The following is a 27,348-nucleotide window of genomic DNA, read 5'->3' as shown; positions in this document are numbered from 1 at the left end:
AAGAGGGTGTCAAAACATCTGAGTAAAAAACTGACAGAAATGCATGGGGAGATACACAAATCCACTATTATAGCTGGAGACTTCCACACCTTTTTTTAAATAATTGATAGATAGAGCAGGAAAAAAAATCAGTAATGATATTGTTGACCTCAACAGCACTATCAAGCAACTTGATCCAAATGACATTTATGGAATACTCCATCCAACAACTGCAGAATACACATTCTTCTCAAGCTTTCATGGAATATTCACCAAGATAAATCATATTCTAAGCCATAAAACACATCTTAACAAATTTAAAGGAATAAGAATCATACAAAGTATATTCTTAGAACATAATGGAATTAAACTAGAAATAATAACATAAAGATAGTTGGAAAATCTCAAAATATTTGGAGATTAAAGAACACACTGCTAAATAAAATGTGTCAAAGAAGAAGTTTCAAGAGAAATTCAAAAATATTTTGAACTAAATGAAAATGAATATACAACTTATCAAAATTTGTGGAATGCAGCAACAAACAGTACTTAGAGGGAAATTTATAGCATTGAATGCATATATTAGAAAATAAGAAAGATTTAAAATCAATCATTTATGTTTACACCTTAGAGAACTAAAGAAAGAAGAGCATTGAAGCCTAAAACAAATAGAAGAAGAGAAATAACAAAAATTAGAGCAGAAATCAAAGAAATTGAAAACAGGAAAACAATAAAGAAACCAAAGCTAATTCTTTGAAAAGATCAATAAAATTGATAAATCTTGAGCCAAGCTAACCAACTGAAACAGAGTGGACACAGATTACCAATATCAGAAAGATGGGTCATCACTATTGATCCCATGGATATAAAAAAATAATAATAAAGGAATACTATGAACAACTCTACGTCAACAAATTTGATAACTTAGCTGAAATGGACCAATTCTTGAAAGACACAAACCACCAAAACTCACACAAAGAGAAGTTTATAATCTGAATAGGTCCGTGTATAAAATAATTGAATCACTAATTAATAACCTTCCAAAACAGAAAACATCAGGTCAAGATGATTTCACTGGTGAATTCTATCAAACATTTAAGGAAGAAGTTATACCAATTTTCCACAATATTTTCCAGAAAAGAGAATCAGAAGGAACACTTCCTAACTCATTCTGTGAAGCCAGCATTACCCTAATACCAAAATCAGATAAAGACAATACAAGAAAGGAAAAGAAAGATTAATATCTCTCATGAAACGATCCTCGACCAAATATTAGTAAATCAAATCCAACAATTATAAAAAGTCCTATACATTACGAACATTTGGGTTTTATTTCAGGTATTCGAGACTGGTTTAACATTTGAAAATCAACCAATGTTTTCCATCATATCAATAAGCTTAATGAAAAAAATCATAAAATCACATCAATTGATACAGAAAAACTCTTTGACAAATCCAACTCCCATTCATGATAAAAACTCTCACAGCAAGCAAGAAATCAAAGGCAACTTCCTCAACTGGATAAGTAATAGGTATTTAAAAAACCCTACAGTTATCACACTTAATGGTGAAAAACTGGACACTCTCACCCTAAGATTGATAACTTTCAAACAAAGGATGTCCTTTCACCTATTCATATCTATTCAACACCATACTGGAAATCTTAGTTAGTGCAGTAAGACTAAAATAAATAAATAGAAAGGTATAGGAGATTGGGAAGGAAGAAATAAAATTGTCTTTGTTGACACGATTATCTCTGCAGAAAATTCCAAACAGACCCAAAAAATTCCTGGAACTAATCAGAAACCATATAGCAAGGTTGCAGAATGTGAGGTTAATGTACAAAAGTCAATTGCTTCTTGATATACTAACAAAGAGCAATTGGAATTGGAAGTTTAAAACATAATACCATTTACAATAGCACCAAAAAATTGAATAATTAGCTATATATCTAAAATAAGTACAAGATCTATGTACATAAAACTATAAAATTCTGATAAAAAATCAAAGACCTAAATATACGGAAAGATATTCTGTTTGTGGATTGGAAGACTCAACCCTGTTAAGATGTCAGTTCTTCCCAACTTGACCTCTAGATTCAATGAAATCCCAATCAAAATCCCATCAAGCTATTTTTGCAGATATTGAAAAACTGATTCAAAAGTTAATATGGAAAAGCAAAAGACTCAGAATAGCCAACATACTATAGAAGAAAAAAGCAAAGTTGGAAGACTCACACTAGCAATTTCAGTACTTACAATAAAGCTACAGTAATCAGGATATGTGGTAACTGGCACAAGAATAGACACATAGATAAATGTAACAGAATAGAGAACCCAGAGACAAACCCCCAGAAATATAGTCAACTGATCTTTGATAAAAACAATGACAATTTTGCACTTACTCAAATAATGAAAAAATAATGTTTACTATAACACTTCTCTTCAGGACATGAAACCAAAGTTAATATAACTTGGATGTTGTCTATCCCTTCTGTTAACCTCCACTTATTCGACTTTTGTTTTGTGCTTAATAAGATGAGTTAAAATTGTATTATTTTCATCCATCACAGAATTCTAATGTAAGACCACAGACTTAGGAATTGTATAATGCTAAACTTAGAAAATTTTTTATAAAGTATGAGAAATAAATTAAATCACAATGACTAGATTCATTATATTTCAAGCCTCACAATTAAAATATTTTAGGGGCTAACCCCATGGCGTAGTGGTTAAGTTCGGCACGTTCTGCTTCAGCAGCCTGGGTTGGCGGGTTTGGATCCTGGGCGCGGATCTACACCACTCATCAGCCACACTGTTGCTGTGACTCACACACAAAAAGTAGAGGAAGATTGGTACAGATGTTAGCTCAGGGCCAATCTTTCTCAAGAAAAAAAAAAAAAACAGGGAAGATTCTCAACAGATGTTACCTCAGGGGTAATCTTCCTCAGGAAAAAAAATTTTAGTCTATGTTGGCAATAAATTATTTTTATCAAAGTCATGAAATATTTTCTAATTTACTTAAGCTATATGTCTTTATAAGTGCAATAGAATAAAAGCAGAATTAGGATACATTAATGAAATCACTATTTCTTGATTCTTACAGTAGAGGAATAATTTTCTCAACTGGAGAATAAATTATAACTGTCCACAATAAGAGAGGGTTTTTAAAAAATAATTCATAAAATTTGAAACTTAAGAACCTTAAGACCTGAGAAAGAACTTCATTTCGCCAAAAGACTGAATTTTTCTACTGGTTGCTATATAACATAGTAAAGTGAGAAAAATTTCCAAAACTGATCTACTGACATTATTCAACATTCTACAAAATATGAAACAAAAACCAAGAAATAATATTATAGAAGCATTTAGGTTCAGATCCTCATTAAACTTGAACCTTGAATGATTAGGTTAAGAAATAAATTCTATCAATCTATGAAAAGAGACAAACCATGGTAACAAAACTGGATGAAATAACACAAACACACACACACACCCCTCCTGGTCAATTTAATTTAGGAACATAAACACAGAAATCCTAAATAAAGTATTAGCCAATTGAATATAGCAACATATCAAAAAAATACTATTCATGATCAAGCAAGGATTATTCTAAGAATGTAAGGATAGTTCAACATTAAGAAGTCTATTATGTAAATCACTATATATCAACAAATATATATTAAATATATATTAAATATATATTTACAAATTAAAGAAAAATAATAATGGGAAACTCTTATATAGTACTTACAGTGAGCTAGGCACTATTCTAAGTACTTTATATATATAATAACTTTAATTTATCACAATTTCCCATTTTACAGCTATGGAAACCAAGGCACAGAAAAGTTAAGTAACTTGCCCGAGATCATAAAACTGGTAAGCAGCAGACTCAGGATTTGAATCTAGGCAATTTCATCTCAGCAGATTCAAAAAAAAAAAAAATTTTGGATAAAATTCAATATCCATTACAAATTTACAAAATTAACATAAAAAATAGAAATAAGAGGAAACAATATTATGCCTAATGATAAAATATTAAAAGCATTTCTACTAAAGTCGAGACTGAGAAAGGGACACCTACTATTACCAATACTATCTAAGATTTTATTGGATACTCTAGCCAAAACAAGATAGATAAACAAGTAAGTCTAGAGGTACAAATATTAGAAAGAAAGAGGCAAAGTATGTATTATTTGGAGAAATTATAATTGTCTGCCTAGAAATTCAAAAGACTCACTGTTGAAGATAATAAAAATGTTAAAGTGGTCAGATATAAGATCAACATTAAAAAAAATTAATAGCTTTTCTGGCTCCAACAATGACAAATTAGAAAACATCATGAAAAAGGATCCCATTTACAGGTTAGCAATAACAAAAAAACCTAGAAATTAAAAAAAAGAATAAAACTCTATGAAGAAAATAACAAATCTATATTAATAGATATAATAAAGACCTTAATAAACGGAGAGAAATATGTTCTTATCTATAAATTCCACGAACTCTCATCAAAATCCCAATACATATTTTATGAAACCTAAAAATACTTCTCATGTTCATTTGGGAGAGAAATACACAAAAATGATGAAAATATCTTGAAAATGCAAAACAATGTCTTACCAGATATCAAATACATTACGAAGCTACAGTAATTAAAATGTGAATAGACAAACATATAAAAGGTACAAAATGGAGTTCATAAACAGACCTACGAATATAGAGAAATACAACATTAAATTTAAAAAACAAAGCATATACAAAGATCTCATTTCTATAAAAACAAACAAATTTATCTATGTGAATGTACAGACTGGAAATCTATGTGCCAAACATGACTGTCTGAGGAAGATCGCATCATGGGAGAAAGGGGTAAACGGTCATTTTTGTTTTCATTATGTATAAATATTATTATATATGTATTACATATAAAACTACCTACATAAATATATATTACATACTTCTAGAGTAATTACAAGAATTATTATATTATGTATGTAGTGCTTAATGCAAATATCAAAGAAAAATTAAAGCAATCATAGTAAATATTAGAGAGTGCCAAGTTAAAAAGTAATATTGTGGATTTTTCCCCCACTTCAGACATTACATAACCCATTAGTCTACTCCACACATACTAAGTCATAAACTCAAACATCATGTTCAAAATTTGATTTTAAATTAAATTAGACACTTCTAAGTCTATTAGACCTAATATTTAAGTCACAGACATCTCTCATGCTTGATATCACACAAAAGGGAATATTGTTGTGAAGATTAAAGAATTCAATAATTACTTTATCAATTTTCCAAGTGTTTCAAAATATGATTATATATGCTATATTATTTTAATGTCATGTAACTTTAAGATATTTTCTATATAAGTCCAGAATTCAATATCCACAGTAGCATCAAAAGCATGTATGACATTAATTCAAAAGGTTAAGTATGCAGAGACTAATCTCGAAGTTCCATCCCTTATGGATTTAGTATTTAAAGACCTATTGTTACTCAGACACAGACTAAGTATCTAAGTATATAGTAGACACTGAGGATGCAAAAATCAATAAGTACCACTCTTTTTTTTTTTTTTTAATAATTTTATTTATTTTTTTTTCCCCAAAGCCCCAGTAGATAGCTGCATGCCATAGCTGCACATCCTTCTAGTTGCCGCATGTGGGACACGGCCTCAGCATGGCCGGAGAAGCGGTGCGTTGGTGCATGCCCGGTTCCGAACCTGGGCCACCAGCAGCAGAGCGCACGCACTTAACCGCTAAGCCATGGGGCCGGCCAATAAGTACCACTCTTTACTCTCAAGGAGAGAGGTCTTAAAAGAGCAGAGGGCTCATAACTATCTTAAATGTATTCACATTTTCATGCTGAAATATCTGTTAACATATTAATTTTATAAGTATACTATTGTGAAATAAGCTAAATCTTAATTTATTTGTTCTGAAATTGTATCTTCCATGATTTAGATTTCTTAAATTCAAGTACCATATCTAAATACATCTTAACTTTACCGTCTTGATTCAATAAGCTTTATTATTGTGCATAATTGCTTAGTGATATTTATTATATAATGACAAACAGGTTATAAAAAACAGTACTTGGGACACAAAGCAATTTAAATAGCACTATCAAAGCTTAAACTTTAAATTTTTACTAAATATTATGTATACAGGCCTGAGCACTCTGCTCTTTTTACTTCATGCCAATTCTCTGGTACCTCATTTTTATGGATGACTCCCCAAGTTAATATTCAACCCATACCTATCTTATTAATTTTAGACTTGCACATAAAATCACCTTCTGTACAGTTCCACCTGGATGTCCTACAGGCACCTCAATCTCAATATATCATAAACTGAACTTACTACTTCTTCAATTAAACTGATTCCACCTATTTCAGTGGGTGGTACTAATGTGTCCACAGTTTCACTCACTAAGGTAGAAATATGAGAGTAATTTTTAACTTCCGCTTGGTCATCACTCACATTCAATCAAGCATCAAACCCCGCTCATTTTATCTCCTCAATGTGCCTTTAATCCATCCAAATGCCACCAGCCCTTATTATCTCTAATTTGTAGAGCAGAAAGATTTAGGAGCCATCATTAGAGTCAGAGGACTTGCCTTCACCCTGGCTTAACCAGTTAATCTCTCTGTGCCTTAGTTAATTTATCTATGTAATAGGAAAAATAATATTAGTAGTATTAATATGGACAACTGCAACAGCATAGTTTCCTGTATGAAAGTCATATCCCTTGCAACTTCTAGAGTGACCTATGTAAAATAAAAATCTGATCATGCCATCTGTGTTCAAAATCACTTGGTGACTTTCCACTGTCCTAAGACATAACATGCAAGCTCTTTAATAAGTATATAAGGCCCTCTATTGTCTACTTCTTGTTTACCTCATCAGTTTCAACTCACAATTTCTTTTTTGGCATTAAACTCCAAGCAGTCATCATGAGGCATCATGTTCTTTTACATTTCAGATACCCTGCTCAAAAAAACTGCCAATGGAGAATCTTAATCCAATGAAATATCTTTCAAAAGTGAACGCAAAATAAAATATTTTCAGACAAATAATAGTTAAGTGAATAAGTTGCCAAAAAAACTTCATTATAATAAATATTAATGGAAGTTTTTCAGGCAGAAGGAACATAATAGATGAAAACTTGGATCTATATGAAAGAATTAAAAAAAGCACCTGAAATAATAAAAACGTGTGTAAGCATAAAATACATTATTTCTTATTTTTAAATTTCTGTAAAAGATAATTGATGGTCTAAAGCAAAAATAATAACAAGGACATGCAGGATTTACAACATATGATCAAATAAAATCTATAACGACAATAAGCAAAGGATAGGAGGGAGAAAAAGGAAGTATAATATATTACAGGAGAAGTGCAATAATTTTATTTGAATGTAAATTGTGAGAAATTAAAGATCCACATTGTAAGTCATGGAACAAGTATAAAATAAATAAATAAGCCAATGAGGTATAGCAAATAAGCCAATAGTGAAGATAAAATGACATTTTTAAAATATTCAATTAATTAAAAGAGAAAAATGGAAAAAAAACAGGCAGGAAAAAACAGAAAAAAAGCATGATTAATGAACAAAACCAGTTCAATAATTACATTAAATATAAGTGGACAAAACAAAACAATTAAAAGATAGAAATTGTCAGACTGTAGAAAAAAAGCAAAACTCAACTATAAGATGTCCAAAAGAAATAAACTTTAAATATGAACACATAGGTAAGTTCACAGTAAAAGGATAAAAAAGATATACCACGTAAACAATAAGAGGAAAGCCAGAGTTTCTATATTAATGAGACAAAGTAGATTTCAGAACAAGCAATAGTACCAAGGATAAAAACGGCTATTTCATAACGATAAACGGTTGATTCATTGAGAAGACATAATAATCCTAAATGTAGTAAAATAAATCAGACAAAGAAAGTATACCATATGATTTTATTTATATGTGGAATCTAAAACAAAACAAAACCAAGAAATGAATAAACAGAAAGAAACAAATAGATACAGAAAACAAATTGGTGGTTGCCAGAGGGAAGAGGGGTGGGAGGAAGGGCAAAATAAGTGAAGTGGATTAAGAAGTACAAACTTCTAGTCATAAAATAAATGAGTCATGTGGATGTAATATACAGCATAGGGAATATAGTCAACAATATTGCAATAATTTTGTATGATGACAGATGGTTACTAGTCTTATCAGGGTAATCATTTTGTAATGTATATAAATGTCAAATCACTATATTGTACGCCTGAAACTAATAGAATATCGTATGTCAACTAAACTTCAATAAAAAATAAAATAAAATAATCCTAAATGTGAATGCACTTAATTAGAAAACTTCAAAATATATGAAGTCAAACTGATAGAAATGAAAGGAGAAATAGACAAATCTACACATATATTTGGAGACTTTAATTTTTCTCTATTAGTAATTGATAAATCAACTATAAGAAAAGCCATAATAATAGAGAAGACTTGAACAACATTACCAATCAAATGTATATGATTGACAATACTAGAACATTCTACCCAAACACTACACCAAAATACACTTTCTTTTCAAGGGTGCAAGATACATTCACCAAGATATAAAATATGATGGACCATAAAGCAAGTCTCAACATAGAAGGATGAAAATCACAGAGTATTTTATCTGATCACAATCCAAGAAGAAATCACAAAAATATATATATTGTTAACTGAATTAAAATGAAATTACAGCATAAAAAATCATGTGAGATGCTGCTGTAGAAGAGCCTGGAAAGAAATTTATAGCTTTAAGTCCTTATTTTATGAAGGAAAAGAGGTCCAAAATCAATTGTCTAAGCTTCTATTTTAAAAGGATAAAAAAAGAAGAGTAAATTAAACCCAAAGTAAGCATAAGGAAGGAAATAATGAGTAGGTCAATGAAATTTTAAAACTCAGCAAACAATAGAGAAAAATCAATGAAATTAAAAGCTGAGTTTTTATTTTAAAGAAAACAATGGAATTAATAAACTTATAGCCTCATTGATCAAGAAAAAAGGAGGACTGACATCAGCAAGATGGAAAAATAGGTAGTTTCCTACTTTGATCCCCTACACAGAAAGAGGAACTAGCAAATACCCAGGAATAACACATCATTGTGAAGATCCAAGAACCCAGAGGTGATGCTGAGGCACCCCCTTGGACCACAAAATTGGAGAAAAACCACATTAGAAAGATAAGAGGAGAAATTTCAATTTGATCATATAGCGCTTCTCCCGGGCTGGAACATCATTACACCTAGGGGATCCCCCTGAACATACAGTTTCTCCAGTGGAGAAAAGAGAGTGCAAGGTGAACAACCAGATTCCCCAGCACTCCAGGATGACTACCAAGAGGCCCAGTTAGATATTGCCTCACAGGGATCACTAGGGGAATCAGCTAGAGACAGAGAAGGGGAGAGAAGTTCACAGCAATGAGCACTCTATGTTCATGGTGGTGTGATGCCTTAGCAGATCCCAACCAATGGCTCTACTTATCTGCAAAGCTAAGCCAGTGGCTCTTTATGGCTGGGCAATTCAATACACAGTTCTGCTAGGTTAGGGTCCCCAGCCGTTGACCCATTCTAGAGCCCAACCCACACAGGGAAGCAGGTCACTGGTCCAGCCCAACTGCTGAGCATACCCTACAGCCCCACCTGACCAGGAGGCCTGGCCTGAGATGTCAGGCAGCTGTGCAACACATCCTAAAGCCAGTCACAACAAGGAAGCACATCAGTAGCCCCACACAACTGCTGAGAAAACCTGGAAGAGGAGATGGCTTCCTCAAATGCACAGCTACCAATGCAAGGATAGAAAGATCACAAAGAATCAAGTAAACTTCCAGGATCAAAGGAAACTAATAAGCTCCAATAACTGACCCTAAAGCAATGGAGATCTATGAGCTGACTGACAAAGAATTCAGAATAATCCTCTTAAAGAAATTCAGTGAGAGGCCGGCCTGGTGGAGCAAGCTGTTAAGTGTGCATGCTCCGCTGCGGTGGCCCGGGGTTCGCCGTTTCAGATCCTGGGCATGCACCGATGCACTGCTTGGCAAGCCGTGCTGTGGTGGCGTCCCATATAAAGTGGAGGATGATGGGCACGGATGTTAGCCCAGGGCCAGTATTCCTCAGCAGAAAGAGGAGGATTGGCAATGGGTGTTAGCTCAGGGCTAATCTTCCTCACAAAAAAAAAAAGAGGAGGAGGATCGGCAGATGTTAGCAGAGGGCTGATCCTCCTCACAAAAAAAAAAAAAAAAACAGGAAGAAATTCAGTGAACAATGAGAAAACAAACACAGACAATTAAATAAAATTAGAAAAACAATGCATGAACAAAATGAGAAGTTCAACAAAGAAATAGAGACCATTAAAAAAAAAATAAACAAAGAGAAATCCAAAAGCTGAAGCGATGACCGAACTGAAGAATTCAATAGAGAGCTTCAACAGCTGACTGGACCAAGTAGAAGAAAGAATCAGTGAACTCAAAAACAAGTCAACTGCAATTATCCCTTCAGAGGGCAAAAAGAAAAAATAATGAAAAAGAGTGAAGAAAGCTGATGTGAATTATTAGATAGCATTAAAAGAAACTATCTATGCATTATTGGATACCCAAAAGAAAAGGGAGAGAAAAGGGTAGAAAGCTTATTTATAGAAATAATGGATGAGAACTTCCCAAACCCTGGGAGGCATTTAAACATCCAAACTCATGAAGCTTATAGGTGCCCAAATAGTTTCAACCCAAAAATATCTTCTCCAAGAGAAATTATAATAAAACTGTCTAAAATGAAAGACAAGAGAGAATTTAAAAAGAAGCAAGAAAAAAAATTCTTCACATACCAGGGAACCCCATAAGGCTATCAGCAGACTTCTCAGCATATATCTTGCAACCAGGAGAGAATGGGATGATACATTCAAAGTGCTGAAAGAAAAAAACAACCAACCAAGAACACTCTACCTGGCAAAGTTGTCCTTCAGAAATGAAGGAGAAATGAAGACTTTACTAGAGGAAAAAAAGCTTAGGGAGTTCATCATCATGAGACCTGCCTTACAAGATATGCTGAAAGGAGTTATTCAAGCTGAAATAAAAAGATGCTAATAATAAGATGCTAATAAATAATGTGAAACACATAAAAATATAAAACACATTGGTGAAGGTAACTATCTAGTCAAATGCAGAATACTCCAATACTGTACTATGGTGGCATGTTAATCACTTAACCCTAGTATATAAGTTAAAGAACAAATAAAATATAATTATAAAAATAACTATAGCTACAATAATTTTTTAATTGATAGACAATGTAAAAAGATGTAAATTGTGACATCAAACATATTAAATATATGGGGAATAAAAGGGTAGAGTATTTGTATATGTTGAAGTTAGGTTGTTATCAGCTTAAGAAAATTATGTCTATAATATATTTTATAAAAGGCTCCTAGTAATCACAAAGAAAAAACCTACAGTAGATACACCAAAGGTAAAGAGAAGAGAATCAAAGCATACCACCACAGAAAATCACCAATTCACAAAGGAAGACAGCAAGAGAGGAGAAAGGAACAAAGAAATTACAAAACAGCTAGAAAAAAAATTAATAAGATGGCATTGCTAAGTCATTACTTGTCAATAATTACTTTAAATGTAAATGAATTAAATTCTCCAATCAAAAGACATAGAGTGGCTGAATGAATAAAAAAATAACACTCAACTATAAACTGCCTACAAAAGACTCACCTCAGCTTTAAGAACACACATGTGAAGAGATGGGAAAAGATAATCCATGAAAATGTAAACCAAAAGAGAACAGGGGTAGCTAAACTTATACCATACAAAGGAGACTTTAACTCAAACTGTAACAAGAGACAAATATATATATATACTTTGCATACACATCTTCTCAAATGCACAAAGAATATTCTCTAGGATAGATTATGCAATACCTATCAAGGCAAATATTAACAAATTTAACAAGATTGAAATCATCTCAAGTCTCTTTTCTGATGACAATAGTATGAAACTAGAAACCAACAACAGAAGGAAAGCAGGAAAATTCACAAACGTGTAGAAAGTAATCAACACACTACTGAATAATCAATAGGTCAAAGAAGAAATCAAAAGAAATATCAAAAACTATCTTGAGACAAAAGTAAATGGAAACATAACATATCAAAACTTATGGGATGTGGCAAAAGCAGTCCTCAGAGGGAAGTCTATAGCAATAAACGCCTACATTAAGAAAAAAGATCTCAAATAAACAGCCTAACTTTACACCTAAAAGAACTAGGAAAAGAAGAACGAAGCAAGCCGAAATTTCATAGAAGGAAGAAAATAACAAAGATCAGAGCAGAAGTAAATGAAAGAGAGACTAGAAACATACAAAAGATCTACAAAACCAAGGGCTGGTGTTTTGAAAAGATAAACAAAATTGACAAACCTTTAGCTAGACTAACTAGAAAAAAGAAAACTAGAATAGAAACAAAAGAAGTAGATTATAATTGATACCACAGAAACACAAGGATCATAAGAGACTACCATGAACAATTATTCATCAACAAATTGGATAACCTAGAGGAAACAGAAAAGTTCCTTGAAACATACAACCTATCAAGACTGTCATGAAGAAACAGAAATTCTGAACAAACCAATAACAAGTAAGATTTGCCAGTAATCAAAAACTTCTCAACAAAGAAAAGCCCAGGGCCAATCGATCTGCTAGTGAATTCTACTAAACATTTAAAGAAGAAATAATGTCAATCTTTCTCAAACTCTTCCAAAAAAACTGAAGAGGAACAAAGACTCCCAAATTCATTTAACAAGGCCAACATTACCTGATACCAAAGCAAGCTCGGGACACTACAAGAAAAGAAAACTACAGGCCAATATCCTGATGAATATAGATGCAAAAATTCTCAACAAAATAGTAGCAAACCAAGTTCAAGAGCACATTAAAAGAATATATACCATGATCAAGTAGGATTCATCCTTAGGATGCAAGGATGGTTCAACATACACAAATCAAAAAATGTGATACATCACGTTAATAGAATAAAAGATAAGAATCATATAATCATCTCAGTAGATGCAGAAAACACATTTGACAAAATTCAACATCCTTCATTATAAAAACTCTCAACAAAGTGACTGTAGAAGAAATGTACTTCAACATCATGAAGGCCATATCTGACAAGCCCTCAGCTAACATTATACTCAATGGTGAAAGGTCGAAAGCTTTTCCTCTAAGACCAGGAACAAGACAAGAGTGCCTCCTCTACTCTCACCACTCCTACTCAACATAGTGCTAAAAGTCCTAGCCAGATCAGTCAGGCAATAAAAAGAAAAAAAGGCATTACAAATCAGAAAAGAAGAATTAAATTGTCTCTGTTTGTGGATGACATGATCTTATATATAGAAAATCCTAAAGACTCCACCAAAAAACAGTTAGAATATGAAGTCAGTAAACTTGCAAGATATAAAATCAACATACAAAAATCAGTTGTGTTTCTGCACACTAACAATGAACGATCTGAAAAAGAAATAAAGAAAGCAATTCCATTTACAATAGGATCAAAAACGATAAAATACTCAGGAATAAATTTAACCCAGGAGATGAAAGATCTGTACACTGAAAACTGTAAGACACTGACGAAAGAAATTTAAGAGACAAATTAATGGAATGATATCCCATGTTTATGGATAGGAAGAGTTAATATTATTTAAAATGTCCATACTATCCAAAGCCATATACAGATTCAATGCAATTTGTATCAAAATTCCAATTGCATTTTTCACAAAAATAGAAAAACAATCCTAAAATTTGTGTGGAACCACAAAAGACCCCAAATAGCCAAAGCAATCCTGAGAAAGAACAAAGCTGAAGACATCACACATTCTGATTTCAGACTATATTACAAAGCAACATTAATCAAGACAGTATGGTATTGGCATAAAAACAGACACATAGACCAATGGAACAGAATAAGGAGCCCAGAAATAAACCCACACATACACAGTCAACTAATATTTGAAAAGGGAGCCAAGAATACTCAACGGGAAAAGGATAGTCTCTTCAATAAATGGTTTTGGGAACACTGGACATTCCCATGCAAAAAAAATGAATTTGGACCCTCATCTTTCACCACTCACATAAATCAACTCAAAATGGATTGAAGACTTAAATGTAAGACTTAAAACTGTAAAACTCCTAGAAAAAAACATAGGGAAAAATCTCCTTGTCATTGGTCTTAGCAATTATTTTTTGGATATGACACCAAAAGCACAAGCAACAAAGTAAAAATAAACAAGTGGGACTATATCAAACTAAAAAGCTTCTACACAGCAAAAGAAATGATCAATAAAATGAAAAGGCAGTGTACCAATTGGGAGAAAATATTTGCAAACCACACATCTGATAAGGGGTTAATATCTAAAACATATAAGGAATTCATACACCTCAATAAAACAAATAATCCAATTTAAAAACGGGTAAAGGACCTGAATAGATTTTTTCTAAAGAAGACATACAAATGGCCAAGAAGTACATGAAAAGATGCTCAACATCACTAATCATCAGGGAAATGTAAATCAAAACCACAAGGAGATATCACCTAACACCTGTTAGAACAACTATAATCAAAAAGACGAGATTACAAGTGCTGACAAGGATGTGGAGAAAAGGGATCCCTTGTTCCCTATTGGTGGGAACATAAATTGGTGCAGCCACTATGAAAAACAATATGGAGGTTTCTCAAAAAATTAAAAATAGAACTACCATATGCTCCAGCAATTCCACTCTGGGTATATACTTGAAGGAAATGAAATCACTATCTCAAAGAGATATCTGCTCCCCCATGTTCATTGCAGCATTATTCACAATAGCTAAGACATGGAAACAACCTAAGTGTCCATCAACAAATGCATGGATAAAGAAAATGTGGTATATAATGGAATATTATTTAGTCATAAAAAAAGAAGGAAATCCTGCCATTTGTGACAACATGAATGAACTTTGAGGGCATTATAGTAAGTGAAATAAGTTAGATAGAGAATGACAAATGTATGATATAACTTATACCTGGAATCGAAAAAAGCCAAACTCATGGAAACAGAGAGTAGACTGGTGGTTGCTAAGGGCTGAGATGTAGGGTAAATGGGGAGATGTTGTTTAAAGTGCATAAACTTCCAGTTGTGAGATGAATAAATTCTGGGATCTCATGTAAAACATGGTGACTATAGTTAATAATACTGTATTGTATACTTGAAAGTTGCTATGAGAATGGATCTTAAATGTTCTCATCACACACACACACACAAACACACACACATTCAAATACACACAAAAGGTAATTATATGATGTGATGGTTGTGTTAACTAACCTTATCATGGTAATCATTTCGCAATATATACGTGTATCAAATCATCATGTTGTACACCTTAAACTTATACAATGTTATATGTCAATTATATCTCAATAATGCTGAAAAAAAGAGGAGAAAACACAAATTACAAATATCAGGAATGAATGGTGGAACATCATTACTTATATTACAGACATTAAAAAAGACAATGAGAGAATATTATGAACAACTGTATTATAATAAATTTGACAATTTAGCTGAAATAGTCTAATACTTTTAAAGACATAATTAAGAAAAAAAACTCTAAAGATTTAGATAATACTCTACCCTATATCTAATAAAGAAATTAAATTATTAATTAAAAACTTTCCCACAAAGTAAATTCCAGGCTCAGATGGTGTTACTGGTGAATCTATCAAACATTAAAAAAAAAAAAAAAAAAAAAAACACATCAACCTTACATATACAAACTCTTCCAGAAAATAGAATACTTTCTAATTCAATTTATAAGACTAACTTTATTCTGATATCAAAACCAGGCAAAGACATTAAAAGAAAACTACAAACCAATCCATTTTTTAAACAAATTGTATTAAAATAATTATATATTCATATGGGATAAAAAGGAACCTGAAACCTTACCTCACACCATACATAAAAATTAACTCAAAATGGATCACAGATCCAAATATAAAAGATAAAAGTATAAAATTCTAGATGAAAATATAGGAGAACATTTTCACAATCTTGAAGGAGGCAAAGATTTCTCAGAACACAAAAAGTATAAACCATAAAAGAAAAATTTTAAATTAGACCATCAAAATTTTAAAATTCTGCTTTTCCAAGACACCATTAAAAAATGAATGGCAGACAACAGACTTGGAAAAAATATTCACATTCTGTACACATGATGAAGGCTTTTACCTAGAATATATTGAGAACTCTTACAACTTAATAAGAAGAAAATTCTTCAGTTTAAAAAAAAATGGGAAAAGGATTTGAATAGACATTCAAAGATATACAAATGACAAATAAGCACATGAAAAGATGCTCATGATAACTAACATCATTATTTATCAGAAAATAGATGATCAACAAATTAAAACCACAATGAGATAACACTAAAATGCATAATAATCGTTAAAAGACAAAAGACTTAAAATAATAAATGTTTGCGAGGATCTGAAGTAATCAGAACTTTCATAGATTGCTAGTGGGAATGCAAAATGGTATAGCCACTTTGAAAAACAGTTTATTTATTGTAAAGTTAAATGGACACATACCATACTACCAGCAGTACCACCCAAGAGAAATGAAAGCGTATATCCATATCAATACTTGTACGTGGAAGTTCATAGCAGTTCTAGTCGTAATAGCCCAAAACTAGAAACAACCTAAAATGTGATATGTGCTATTGTGATATGGAATACTATTCAGAAAAAAAAAAAACCTACTGATAGACACACCCACATGGATGAATATCAAAAACATTGTGCTAAGGGAAAGAAGCTAGACACAAAAGAGTCCTCACTACATAAGTCTAATTAAATGAAACTATAGAAAAGACGAGCCTAATCTATAGTGATAGAAAATAAATCTGTGGTTGTCTGGGGCCAGGGAAAGGGGGAGGAGGGTGGAGACTGACTGTAAAAGAGAACCAAGGGATTTTTTCAGGTAATGGAAATGTTGATATCTTGATTGTGGTAGTGGTTACAGGGTTATATACATTTGTCAAAACTCATCGAATTGTACACAAAATGAATGCATTTTTATTCTATGTAAATTACACTTAAATAATGTGTTAAAATGTACTCACAGAAAAGCGAACTCTTCCAGAAAATAGAATACTTCTTAACTCATTTTATGACTAACATTATTTTGATATCAAAAGCAGACAAAGGCATTAAAGTCCCAAATATCTTAGTGTGCGTTTATTGCTAGCCTTCTATCATGAAAACACAGCATTGATCAAGCAGTTAAAGACACCTAGGTACTTGCAGCAGGAGAAGGGAAGTTTGGATGAAAGAAAACAGCAGTAAAAGCTTCCTAACACAGCTCTGCTAATCTACCATTTTATCCTGAAGTCTTGCCACATTTCTCCTTTTTTAAAAAACTCATCTCCTAACCAGTCTTCTATAGAAAGTATATCCCTATTGGTTAAAACAAAACATTGATATTGATTTCCAAAGCAAGACCAATGTACTCCTGCAGCTTTCAATATAACTTTTAATACTTCTTTAAATTCTCTCAAAATTATACTCCACTCAATCACTATTAATTAATAACTGAGTTGTCACTTCTAAAAGATTTATGATCTTAAGACCTATTCTTTTTTGTGAAAAAAATATGACATATCCAATAGCAGAAAGAGTAGCATAATGAACTCCCATCCACACATCAAGATTATAAAATTCTAGATGTTGCTATTCTTGCTTTATTTTTCTCTTCTTTCCCCCCCTTTTTTAAAAGCAAATCTCAGACATCCTGTCACTTCAGTCCTGCATACTTCAATATGCATCCTAAAAAATGTGAATCTTTTTAAGGTTATTTATTTTTGCAAAATGTGGATACATTAGATAGCTTTCATAACATACTAGAGGTCTTGTTGAATCCTTGCCACCCCTCTTCAACATCATAATTTTTTCAACTTCTGAAACCTATGGCAACTACATAAGTAATAAAAAAAATTTTTTCAAAGAACATTCTTTTCTATAAGGTTTCATTAAGTGCTTTTGGCTTATAGCCTACATTAAAGCTAGACATGTCATTTAAATAGAAGATAAACCTCAATTTTTCATTCGACAAGGAAACTAATTTCTTGTTTTCACAAAGGTATGGAGAGAAATAAAAGTGGTCACTAAGGCCTAGCCAAAGAAAAAAAGCTGTTTAAAACAGATACTATAGCCCTACACAAGTATACACTGAGTGCAAACCATATTCTACACAATTTGAAGAAAGGTACTAAATATTCACACAGTTTAGTGACTCAGTAGGGGCACTTCTCAGTAATTCCTGATCACATATTCTTCACTGTGATGAATCTGCAGATATCATCTCATCACTTAACATCCATCCTACTAAATGATAAAAGTTTAAAAATTCAGTATACTTTATCTGAAAAGCATACTTGATATATTTACCATGGCTATTGCTTTGTTTCAGGAAGAATAGAGAGCACTATATTTTAATGACATGAGTTGTACCACAATTGACTTGCTAAGTTCCTTAAAGCAAAACCCTAAGATCTTAAAAGCAAGTAAAGGGATCTTCACCCATGAAACAGATTTTCCCTAACTGACCAAATAATAATTTGACATATTGAAATAGATAGTATGTTAAACACATCCTGCCTAGTTGTCTTGGGAAAAGGGGACAGGGGGATAACGACATAGTAATCAACTGGACGTGGAACGAAAGCCAATTTTCAGTCTGTCAAATAACATTTTTGAATAGAAGCATTTCTTCTGGCTCTCAGTATAAAGGATTTTGTGGATTCTCCTCCCCTGTTTTTAACGCTCACAAACAGGAATTAGCTGTGAAATAGTTACTCCAAGGCACATTAATCCTAAGAGGTACATTCTACTTCTCTTTCACAATTCTTCTACCTAGGGTACAAACCATTCATCTTGGGAAGAATTAAAAGGAATTACCCATAAGGCCAACAAAACAAATCTAGGAAGCCTGAGAGTAGCCCAGTTAGAATCTTAACAAAAGATACAAAGAGCAATAAACCTTCACCTCCACTATTTAAGTACACACAGAACGGGACTTATAATGCATACGCTGACATTGACTAACTTGTGACTGCATGAGGTAATAGCGCTCTCATATGCACATTATTCACCCGCTGTATGTTACATGTCCTAACCTTTCAATTTAATTAAATCTAACAGAACCTAATAAATTCCGTCTGGTTGCATAAGATTATGACAGTCATTAATGAGCCAGATTTTTGAGTGAGTTGATGATAAACTAACTGACTGGTTAAGAGGGCTTTTCCCTTTTGTTCCCCTGCTGTTTATTGCAATGGAAACTAGAATACCAATATTTTTAGGACTTCATTAAAGTATAATACTGACTTTTCCCTGTATGTGAGTCAAGTCAGGTTTGAAACTTGCTGGTTACTTGAATTTACACATAAATCAATACCAATTTGGTAAAATTTAAATTGCAATTTTCAAAATAATGCAACAGATTGACCCAGCTTTACTCTCCACTTTGAAAAAAAAGAAAAAGGCTGAACTACAGATTTATCTCAGGAATGACCTCTGAGGCAAGTGTATAATAAACATTCATTTTCATTTGTTCTTTTTTTCTCCATCCATTTTTCTACCAAAAAAGCAGACTGTAAAATGTAAAACTTAAATCATACAAATGTCAGGAGTTCTTACAAATAGGCTGCTTGTTTTAGTTAAAAATGTTTGACTATCATTTAAAGTTTTCAAACTTCTCTCCCTCCACATGTGGGTAAGCTTTTACATTTACTATTGCTTATTGTTTGAAATAAAGAAAGTAAGAGTTTTACTGTTTTTAGGAGGTGGGATGGTGGGAGAGCCATAGGATAGTTTTTGGCACAGATTTATTTAAAACAAATATTAAAAACTCCAGATCCACCTAAAAAGTGGTGAAGATGATATCTCACTGCTCTTGCAACATTTTTTTTTTTCAATGACATAGAAGTACACCTGAAAATACAAGTTCCATAGCAATGATTGCAGAAGCTTTATGCTTGGAAAAGGTATGCTCCCAGCTCTATTAAGAGTGAAAACTCAAAGAACAATTTATGGTAGTGGTGTTAATGATGATTTTAAAATATATATGTATTGTCACTTGAGGAAGAGAAAGATCATTAAACATTTTGACTTTGAGGAACGGAGTGCTGAGTAGACCATGCTAAAGCTAAATTACTTCAAACGTATATAACAAAACTTAAGTGGAGTATAGTCACCGCTCCAAGTATACTAATCATTGAATCAGAAACATTATTTAACAAGCCTCCAATTCTTAAGATAATTTATCCCAATACTCAAAATGATAACATTCTCTATTGAAATCAGACAAAAAGGCAGTAAAATACGGTTGAGCACAGGCGTTCCACACGGTAGTTAACGAGTTGCTCAAAAGAGTGGAGTTCTAAAATTTATTTTGATTTTCTTAAACTCACTCACTTGTGACCAATCTCATGTGCAATGGTAAAAGCTGAACCCAGGCCAATGTCTTCATTAATGCTGCAGCTCCTTTCAGGCTCACACATTCCAGCCACAGAGGCCAAGCCTGAATAAACAGAAGGAGACACAAAGGGTCAAGCCAAGGTGTTTCAGTCTTAAAAAGCCCATACTTATAAATGCCTGGATTCTTTTAATAACCTCCATGCACAGAAGGAGCAGTTGGCAAAAGGTTAACTTTCTAGTCATTTGCAAAATCACTGGGGGGAGTTTCACTTTGCCGGCTAGACATTAATATTTTTTGAACTGCAGTCAGTGCTGGAAAATGTCTAGACTAGGGGTTAGATTTATAAATTTTACTTCTGGTAACTTGGGACCACCTAGTAACTTGAGCCAGAAGAGGGAATTCAAGAAAGCATTTCTATTTTAACATTCTTCAGGCTGTAGAAAGCAAAATATATCCACATTATTTTTCTAAAGAGATCTGTTTAAGTTTAGTGGGTTCATAAAAATATACAAGCAATTTTTTAGTTACCAAAAAAAAAAGGGAATCCCAAATGGTTTTTAAAAATCACATTTTTATAGAAACAAAAATGAATGATTCAAAAGAGAAAAAGGAGAACTGCTAAAGATGAGAAGTTTTTGCATTTTTTTAATCTTCTGAAATTAGTCTTGATAGTGATGCAATAATTTCTTTAAGTATTTTAATGGGAGGAAAGTCATTCACACATTCAGTGTAGTGCTCCCCTCTCCCATTCCCCTTCAATGCATTAGAGTTTTACTAATAAAGCAAAAACCACGGTGTTAATTCGCTGATTCTTGTGAAATGTTATGTTGCTCAAGGTATTCTTCCCTTGGGAATTTTAGTATGCAGAAGCTTTAATATTTACTTCCAAATGAATATCATGCTCTGTGAAGTAGTATGTAACTTTAAAACAGTGCTTAGAAAAAAATTTTGTGTGAAAGATAAAATGTCATGTGTTATAAGGAAATAGATGCCAAATAATACTTAACACACATAGAGACAAAAGTATTTAGAAGAAATTGAAGGAAAACTAGGAAAAAAATTTTACATGTTAGTAGTCTACTATGGTCACCAAATACTAAGAATTATCTTCCCACCAAAAGTGATTTCAATCCAATTCAATAAATATTTATTGAGTGCAATAAACAATGTCCTGCGCTAGGTACAGTTTCCCATTTGCCCTAATTTTGAATAGTAGTAAACGCTATTCAATTTATATTTTTACTGACAAGAAAGATCTAGAAACTGTGTTTCTCTGTATCTTCCAATATAAAATATCAAAATAATAACCCCATTGGAACAGAGTTGAGGTTAGTGCTGTATTATGCTAATAGATTGTTTCCTTTTCCTGTTGTTTTATGTGGAAGGGGGAGTTAAGGAAGGGGTTGATTTCTGCCTCACAGAGTTATTATATAAATACTAGTGATACCCTTGTGCTGCCCATCCACTCACTTAGAAGTCTTGGGACCTGAAGAGAAAGAAGTAAAAAAAGGGACTAGTTAGGGTAGTTGGGGCAAGAGGACTTAATTTCTTTTTGGTTAATCAAAAATATTTAATGAGTGTTACTTCCAAACTCCACTGACAGAGAGACAGATAGAGAAAGAATACAAAACAAGTTTGCAGTACAGTATCTGCAGCTTATGTATCTTAAGCTATTGAGTTCAATATGGTCCTTGATAGGGGAAGAGCAAAGCCACTCTTTGAATACTGTTTCTGTCTTGAGATTTATGAAATTTGATTCAAAAAAAAGAATCACTAGAATAATTATTGCTAACTTAACATTTCTCATATTTCTGAAAATATATTATTGCATGGGTTAGCTTTTTGTTTGTTGTTGTTGTTTTCGATATGTGCCATGTGGCTGTGTTTTTAGTTGAGAATTCTCAATGACTCCCCAAGGTATTTGCAAGCACAGATTTACCACTGCATCTGATATAAAATCGTTAGCTCTACTAAAGGAACAACTTAAGAAAACATATTTGGAAAATAACTACTACTTGTTCAAAATATAAGGTTAATCCTAACTAAAATAAAAGAATAATTTAGATGCTAATGTATTTTCACAACCCCCGACCATTTATTGTATTCCTATAAAATTGAAGCTGTCAAAGTTCTTATGTGTGATTGTGTTAATAGGGGTTTGATACTATTCGGGTCATTTAGATTTCCTCAGTTTGATGGCTACAGTTTGCACCCTTAAATCTACTTAGCCATGTTACAATTGGTCATCAGAAATACTAAGCAAGAGAATACGCAAGAATCAGCATAAAAACCAACATGAAAGATACCAGAACGATCACTCAAAAAGAAAAAACCTGATCAATTCTGTAATGATAATATATTTTCCAAATATGAAGGTCAACATATGCATATATATGCAGTTCATTCAGTTTTCACCATAACATATAGTATAAAAAATAATTTATAATGTTTTCTATTTGAAAAATAATTTATATTGAGCTTGAAAATGCATTGACATGTACCCAAGTATTAATGTATTGATTCTAGAAATTAGTAAACTATCAAAATTAGAACACAGTATTGTGAAAAAAAAATAAAAGGAGAGTAGGGTAGGAAAATATCTCAAATCTACTTTGGCAAAATGACAATAAAAGTACTAGGCAGTGTTATTACTAATATCTCAATGAAGAACATATCTCAATGCAAATAATCTACCATCAAAAAGCAGAATAGAATATGTATAGATATATACATCTATACATATATATTTCCTCAAAACATATATACTAGAAAAACACAAGCTCTAGCTTGTACCTTCTTTGAGGCTTAATGTGTATTGTATCTGAAATTGATTAAGCACTTAGTAAATGCTTATAGAATTTGAACAATAATAGATGGGGTCAGATAAACAGTATAGATAATTTCTACGTTAAATAATAACACCAGTTCATTTTTTACAGTATTCTTTACAAAACACCTGTATATTTTCTTCCTTACATGATTTTAACAAAATCCTTGCAGCATAAGGGCAGATATTACTACTACTCCATAGAGAAGGAAATTGAGGAACAAAGGGCTAAATAAACCATAAAAGGTAATGCACTAAAACTGTCAAAGCCAGTAGTTGTTTTCAGTTCAGGGTCCCTCCCTTTGAATTACATTGGTTTTGTAAACCTAAAACACTACGAAGAAAATCTTTTTGATTTGAGCCTCTCAGCAAAGAGAGCTCTTTCTGTGTTATGCTTTTCAACTGCAAACTTCTCCACCGTAATACTTGTCAGTGGCTAACTGGGATTTCTTCTTTAGCCATAAATCCCGAGGGAAATGGAGTAAGAGAAGCCTGAGAAGGCAGGTAAAATTATCAAGAGAAATTTTCATCTCTGAAGAGATGTTTCACTGAACCCAGGAATTTGGGTAACACCTTTTCTCCCACCTTTTCTTTAAATGTGATCTTCCCAAAATTCTTATGAGGTGCATAGGAATAGATTTCATAACTCTATATCAAAATAACTCTTATAATTTTTTTTTTTTTGGTGAGGAAGATTGGCCCCGAGCTAACATCTGTGCCAATTCTCCTCTATTTTGTATGTGGGATGCCACCACAGCATGGCTTGACAAGTGGTGTGTAGGTCTGCACCCGGGATCCAAACCCACGAACCCTGGGCCACCGAATCGGAGCACGCAAACTTAACCACTACACCACTGGGCCAGCCCCCATAACTATTCTTTTACAGATAAGAAAACTGAAACTTGTCATAGAGAATCTAGAGAATTTACCTTCAGTCACTTAACTTCTGAGTCTGTAAAAAGTCTCTATGACACTAAAAATATTAGGAAAAAAACTCCTGTTTCTTAAAATAACTCTAGTTGCTTAATAATTTAGTCTACTTGAAAGCTACTATGTTCCTCCATTTGTATTTGCAATTGACTTTTAACCAGTATAAAGTTATGCTCTGGAACAAAATGTGATTTCTTAATTCCTAGAATACTACAGAATTGCTTTTTAAAAAACATATAATATTTGGGGAGAACAAGAAAGATAATCCTGTCCTCTCCACTTCTGACTGTAATATTTTACAAAATTGCCCTTTTTTGCTCATGTAATAAAAATTTCCAATAATATGTTACTTTATGGGGATATATACTCTTTTCACCAAATGGCACCAAAAGAAGTACTATTCTTAATGCCTCTCCTTTAAGTATCCCCCAATCTTTTCTTCCTTTCCTTTCCTAGCCCGAGATTTGAAGATGCTGGTTGCTTTCATTTGCTCTCAAACTCCTTGGTAGTTTTGGAAAATACATTACAGAGATGGATTATATGAAAATGAGTGGTAACTTCTGATTTATCATTATTGTTTGACGATTTTAAATCAGCTTCTAAGTTGTTTTTAATCATCATTCTACTTGTTTCGTACTAAGTGACGTACCCACAAAGTTCAGGTTTAACAATTTATAGGAGTAATTTCAGATGTGCCAGAAAGGAAAACTACCAAATGAATAATAAAGGGTAAAGCCATTGGACCAAAAAGACAATCTGAACTATCTTCCCTTTATAAAAAACTTACCCAGTGTTCCACAGGGCTTATTTTTATAAGTGCAGATATCATATCTATAGAGGAGAAAAAAGAGAGATGAAATTCGTAATCTGATGAAATTTGTAAAATATTTTCGTATATTTATCACATTTCTTTTTTGGATCTCTGGTTGTCAGACCACAATCAGTGCAATTATGAGCAGCCAGCTGGAGTGTCGGCATTTTCAGCACTCTGGGGGACTCCGTCGGCTGCACTACACTCACAGCCTCTGGCTGCAAGCCAGTAGGACACCTGCCAGTAAGAAAGAAAGGTTAAAGTAGATTTTTGTAATTGTGAGTTCCATAAAACCATCTACCATACTGTTTTGAAGCTGGAATAGCTTGTCTGCAGATTGCTACTGCTTTTACAAAAAGCAAATGGGTAGCTTTTTATTCCCAATCTCTTTTGAATCTGCTGGAATATTTTCTTATTATAGCCACAGATTGCATTTTATACTTCTGAGCTATAAGCACTATTTGCAGTTCCTTCAACTCTAACACAGATTCTTGTTTTTTTTTTAAAAAAAAAGAACTACTACAATACAGCAATGGGAATAAAATTGATATCACATAGTTTTCCTAGGTGTATACCAGCAATTTAGTGTGGTTAATAGGAATATTTTTAAGTGATTTTACAAATAGCTAAACAAATAGCTCAATAGAAAGCTTGTCTAATGTTGGTCAGATCTATTCTAATGTGGTCCTGCATTATAACTCAATACAAAAGATGGAGTCCATAAAGCAATGTTGCATGTTTTAAAATATATTACATTTAGAATGCTAAATCAATATTGATGTGAACATATATTTTAAGAATTTTTATGATATCCTTGTAAACCAATCTTTAAAACAAAAGTATTCAGAGTTTCTAAAGTGAGAATAAAAAACAAATTTAAGAAGACTCAACATTTTTATTTGCCTATGTTTTATATCAAAAATGAAAAGCTTTTTGGTAAAAAATAAAATTCCACAAACTACAGGAAAATCCAAGTTGTAAAAGTTTTCTTTTATTGAATATATATAATAGTTAGTCCATATTACTGGGGAAAGGGGTTAGTAATTAATCTCATTCTTGTTTATCAGATCAAAATGTATTTTCAAGAAACAAATATTATAATCAGCATATCACTATGTTGTTGAACTCATTAAAATCCCTGGAGATTCTCTTTGTCTATTATTAGAATTTCAAACTCTTCATCTTGTTCACTTTACACTTGAGGAAAGGGATCTCTTCTTCTCTTGCATAACTTTCTCTTCTGACCATTCACATACTCATCCGCTCTCTTCTCTTGTAACTGGTAAACCACGAGATTGCCGTATCCGGTACACTCTTGAATGTAAGATATAGAGAGGGTACTTGGTGTGTTTACCAAAGCACCAGAAAGTATATTCTGGGTGTCACAACCAATTTATCTTGTGATCATCATCTGTAATGCCTATGACATTACATAGACACAACCCATACCAGCAGGCTTCAAGAAAATGTAAACAAAGACTTTTCAGGGGTAACGCAGATATAAATGTTTAAATGGAATCTATTTCCAAATCCCTTACTTTCATATGTGCCCTTTCCTAAAACTGATCTGCCTGAGAATGCACCTGCAAGCCACCAGTGTTCCTTTCCTCTTTTGCCTTTCACAATCACCCTGTTCCTACTTTACAAAAGAGAAAGCATACTTCTCACCCATCCCAAACTTTGTTCTGGTGCATTGCTCCCCGGGTGTAAAAATCTCCAGAGCATCACGCAAAGGGATAATTCAAGAACGCACTGATCCTGGAGGATAATCCCTATGAGCAAAGCAAGAAAAATTGAGGGGGATGATGCTTATTTCATCCTGGCAAGACTGTGTCTTTCTGCCAGTCTGACTGTAAATCAATCTATATATCTGTCTCACAATTAGAATTTAGAAGTGAGATGGTTGGCATGGAGTGTATTAACATGTTAATTTGATCTAAAAAATGAAGTCAGGCTTCTTAGTGACAGACAATAAGTCTGACTTAGCTAAGTAGTTTGGCAATGAGGACTGATTTAGCGATTAAATTATATGGTGAACATTTTTCAAGATTGAATGAAATAGCTCCAAAATTTTGACAAAATTTATTTAAAGCATGTATATAATATACAATATGTTTTTAATTATAGTATCTGTAGCTACTTAAACTTAGGATAAAAAGTATTTTAGATATCAACTTTAAAGTATGCAAAGTGGCACATAATTTTTCAAAATTATTTTAGGAGGCAAA

General features: G+C 32.6%; 1 protein-coding gene across 1 annotated transcript in view; it reads right to left on the bottom strand.

The window, feature by feature from the left end:
- Window positions 1-27,348, bottom strand: part of ADAMTS6 (ADAM metallopeptidase with thrombospondin type 1 motif 6) — a 320,979-nt gene that overhangs the window by 151,162 nt on the left and 142,469 nt on the right. The window contains exons 7-8 of the mRNA XM_058563973.1: window positions 25,097-25,140; window positions 20,549-20,654 (exon numbers count right to left, since the gene is read on the bottom strand). Of these exons, the coding sequence (XP_058419956.1) occupies window positions 20,549-20,654; window positions 25,097-25,140 (150 nt within the window). The remainder of the gene's footprint in view (window positions 1-20,548; window positions 20,655-25,096; window positions 25,141-27,348) is intronic.

This window comes from Diceros bicornis, chromosome 20, assembly GCF_020826845.1.
Source record: "Diceros bicornis minor isolate mBicDic1 chromosome 20, mDicBic1.mat.cur, whole genome shotgun sequence".
In the NCBI taxonomy this organism is placed as follows: domain Eukaryota; kingdom Metazoa; phylum Chordata; class Mammalia; order Perissodactyla; family Rhinocerotidae; genus Diceros; species Diceros bicornis.
The sequence above is the reverse complement of the archived record's forward strand: the minus strand, read 5'-3'. Positions and strand labels throughout refer to the sequence as shown.